The sequence below is a fragment of the Salvelinus sp. IW2-2015 genome, unplaced genomic scaffold (genome assembly GCF_002910315.2).
Source record: "Salvelinus sp. IW2-2015 unplaced genomic scaffold, ASM291031v2 Un_scaffold5215, whole genome shotgun sequence".
NCBI lineage: Eukaryota > Metazoa > Chordata > Actinopteri > Salmoniformes > Salmonidae > Salvelinus > Salvelinus sp. IW2-2015.
Genome location: NW_019946481.1, coordinates 4,658 through 8,837, shown reverse-complemented (window position 1 = coordinate 8,837; position 4,180 = coordinate 4,658). Strand labels below are relative to the sequence as shown.

The 4,180-nt window shown below is 43.5% G+C and overlaps 1 protein-coding gene across 1 annotated transcript in view; it reads left to right on the top strand.

Moving 5' to 3' along the window:
- LOC112078068 (sodium/potassium/calcium exchanger 1) overlaps positions 1 to 3,713 on the top strand; it is a 14,933-nt gene extending 11,220 nt beyond the window's left edge. The window contains exons 4-5 of the mRNA XM_024144418.1: positions 3,252 to 3,347; positions 3,540 to 3,713. Of these exons, the coding sequence (XP_024000186.1) occupies positions 3,252 to 3,347; positions 3,540 to 3,713 (270 nt within the window). The remainder of the gene's footprint in view (positions 1 to 3,251; positions 3,348 to 3,539) is intronic.
- Positions 3,714 to 4,180: the final 467 nt, after the last annotated feature.

Below are 4,180 nucleotides of genomic sequence, written 5' to 3'. Positions count from 1 at the left end.
ATCTGCTTCCTTGGCAACAGCTAATGGGGATCCATAATAAACCCCAGGAAGAGTATCTGCTTCCTTGGCAACAGCTAATGGGGATCCATAATAAATACAAAATACAAATTAGGATGCATCCACAGTGTCTCTTGACTGGTATGATGMTGGGTGTTGGTGTGGGATTGCTAAGAAAATGACATGCAAGTGCACGGTTTATACTGGTGTAGGCAACTCATAGAACCCCAGTAGGTATATTTMAACCTTTTAATAAGGACTAAGGCTGCACTTGAAGTAGTGTATCCAGGGTGCTACCATTGGTACATTTGACGCTATCAACAAACAAGTACAGGTAACTGCCAGAATAAGGGAAACACTTGAGTAGATGAGGGATATCAAGTACATTGAAAGCAGGTGCTTCCACACAGGTGTGGTTCCTGAGTTAGTTAAGCAATTAARATCCCATCATGCTTAGGGTCATGCATAAAAATGCTGGGCAGACCATTATTTTGGCTACCATGGCTATGCCCCTARAGGATGACGATGCCCCCATCCACAGGGCACGAGTGGTCACTGAATGCTTTGATGAYCATGAAAARGATGTAAACAATATGCCCTGGCCATCTCAGTCACCAGATCTCAACCCAATTGAACACTTACAGTGCATTCGGAAAGTATTCAGACCCATTGACTTTTTCCACATTTTGTTACGTTACAGCCTTATTCTAAAATGGATTAAATTGTTTTTTCCCCTCATCAATCTACACACAATATCCCATAATGACATCACAATACCTCACAATACCCCATAATGACATCACAATACCACATAATGATATAGCAAAAACTGGTTTTTAGAAATGTTAGTATTCAGACCCTTTACTCAGTACTTTGTTGAAGCACCTTTGGCAGCGATTACAGCCTCGAGTCTATTTGGGTATGATGCTGCTACAAGCTTGGCACACCTGTAGTTGGGGAGTTTCTCCCATTCTTCTCTGCAGATCCTCTCAAGCTCTGTCAGGTTGGATGGTGAGCTATTTTCAGGTCTCTCCAGAGATGTTCGATCGGGTTCAAGTCCAGGCTCTGGCTGGGCCACTCAATGACATTCAGAGACTTGTCCTGAAGCCACTCCTGCATTGTCTTGGCTGTGTGCTTAGGGTCGTTGTCCTGTTGGAAGGTGAACCTTAGACCCAGTCTGACGTCTCGAGTGCTCTGCAGCAGGTTGTCATCAAGGATCTCTCTGTACTTTGCTCCATTCATCTTTCCCTCGATCTTGACTAGTCTCCCAGTCCCTGCCGCTGAAAAAACATCCCACAGCATGATTGCCACCACCATGCTTCACCGTAGGGATGGTGCCAGGTTTCCTCCAGACGTGAGCTTGGCATCAGGCCAAATAGTTCAATCTTGGTTTCATCAGAACAGAGAATCTTGTTTCTCAAGATCTGAGTCCTTTAGCTGCCTTTGGCAAACTCCAAGGGGCTGTCATGTGCCTTTTACTGAGGATTGGCTTCCTCTGGCCACTCTAGCATAAAGGCCGATTGGTGGAGTGCTGCAGAGATGATTGGCCTTCTGGAAGGTTCTACCATCTCCACAGAGAACACTGGAGCTCTGTCAGAGTAACCATCGGTTCTTGGTACCTCTGCAGCCCTCACCCGATTGCTTAGTTTGGCCGGGGCCAGCTCTAGGAAGAGTCTTGGTGGTCCAAACTTCTTCCATTTAAGAATGATGGAGGCCAATGTGTTTTTGGGGACCTTCAATGCTGCAGACATGTTTTTTGGTAACCTTCCACAGTTTCTGTGCTTCGACACAAATCCTGTCTCGGAGCACTACGGACAATTCCTTCAACCTCATGGTTTGGTTTTTACTCTGACTGTAAAAACCAAACCATGAGGTTGACATGTGTACTGTCAACTGTGGGACCTTACATAGACAAGTGTGTGCCTTCCAAATCATGTCCAATCAACTGAATTTACCACAGGTGGACTCCAACAAGTTGTAGAAACATCTCAAGGATGATCAATGGAAACAAGATGCACCTGAGATCAATTTGGAGTCTCATAGTAAAGGGGCTGAATACTTTCTGTTCTGGATTTCTGGTTTTTATTTTAATAAATTTGGACAATATTTCTAAAAACCGTTTTTGCTTTTTCATTCTAGGGTGTTGTGTGTAGATTGGGAAAATGTTTTATTTAATACATTTTAGAATAAGGCTGTAATGTAACAAATGTGGAAAAAGCAAGGTGCTGAATACTTATCGAATGTTTATTTTTTATTTAGTAGGCAAGTCAGTAAGAACAAATTCTTATTTACAATGACGGCCTACCCCGCCAAACCCTCCCCAACCCACTCCAACCTGGAAACGACCCACCTGGGCCACACAACTTAGCGTATTGAACCTCCACACACAAGCCTCTTGGGGACTAGCATACAATTCACTCAACCCTCACGATCCCTATATCTCGACCCCATCCAGCGACTAGAGTCTCTCCTTCAGATTACAGCCTCTCCGCCCCCCGGACACTAGTACGAACCAGCCTCCAGAGGCCTGCACTACACCCGCGTGTCTTCATTGCTAGTTGGACACGCTTATGCCGCTTTCCGTCTTAGCAACGTAAGCGACATCTGTCTTACCCATCACACATGATCATGGGTTACCATCCTCAGATTAACGTTGCGTGCAGTGCCCTCGTAGACCAGTCGTCCAACCACCTTGCTCCGACATGGCACCTGCTATTGTACCGAGATTGTGAGTGCGTTCTTGAGACCCGTGTTTCTCGCACCACCATCAACACAAAAACCAGCCAATATGGAATTTCTAGTGGAAGAATGGTGTCTCATCCCTCCAATAGAGTTCCAGACTCCTGTAGAATCTATGCCATTGAAGCTGTTCTGGCTCAACGCCCTATTAAAACACTTTATGTTGGTGTTTTCTGTTATTTTGTCAGTTACCTGTTCTCACTAATATCACTGCTGTTATAATCCTGTCTTTGGCTCATCAGTAGACATCCATTCTGCAGCCTCTACCCAGCTGGGAAAATGTTGGCATGGGATTTCAGAAAGACATTATTTCCTGGTTGAAACAACATATTTTTTTCTGGACTACAACAAAAGGACAACAAACCCGTCCTTTTTACAATCAGAATACAACCTGACCATGTAAAAGCCATTCAGGACATTTTGCCCACTGGAGTAGTGCTTTAAAAGTCTACCTTTTTTATCCTCTCTCTGGTTCCTATTGTGGAACATGTACTAAAGTATTTCTGTATTTACAGCAGAACAGTGGACCTCCACCCCAAAACAATGTTTCACCAGAACCCAAACCACAACCTCAAGACTCACCCCAGAAGAAAGACAGAGAAAAACTGAAGGTCTCAACACTCTTTGATTGTGATGTCATGATCAGGTTGTGTACTGATTGTAAAATTKTGTTTTTWTTTWTTTMTWTTMTWTTTTAAAAAGTAATTTTAGTGACCAGCTAAAAGAGGTCTTTACCTGAATGTAACCTGGCGTGATCTGCCGTGGCTTCAACCCTGTGTTGTGGTGTGTTTGTTATGTCCCAGGTGAAGCCCACTCTCCAGAGAGGAGGGAGTAATGCGTCTCTCCACAACAGCACCAACAGAAACACCATCTTCCAGCTGATGATCCACACACTGGACCCGCTGGGAGAAGGTACTGGACTTTATATCAATCTTTATTATTACAGGGACCGCTATGGTCCTAATCTATGGTTCTAATCTATGGTCCTAATCTATGGTCCTATACTGTCACAGGGACCTTCTATATTCACTACTGCCACAGGGACCTTCTATACTATGGTCCTAATCTATGGTTCTAATCTATGGTCCTAATCTATGGTCCTAATCTATGGTCCTATACTATGGTCCTAATCTATGGTCCTAATCTATGGTCCTATACTATGGTCCTATACTATGGTCCTATACTATGGTCCTAATCTATGGTCCTAATCTATGGTCCTAATCTATGGTCCTAATCTATGGTTCTATACTATGGTCCTAATCTATGGTCCTAATCTATGGTCCTAATCTATGGTTCTATACTATGGTCCTATACTATGGTCCTATACTATGGTCCTAATCTATGGTCCTATACTATGGTCCTATACTATGGTCCTATACTATGGTCCTATACTATGTTGTCTTTTGTTGAATCAATTGTTTTAGTGCTCGGCTTCAACAGAAAC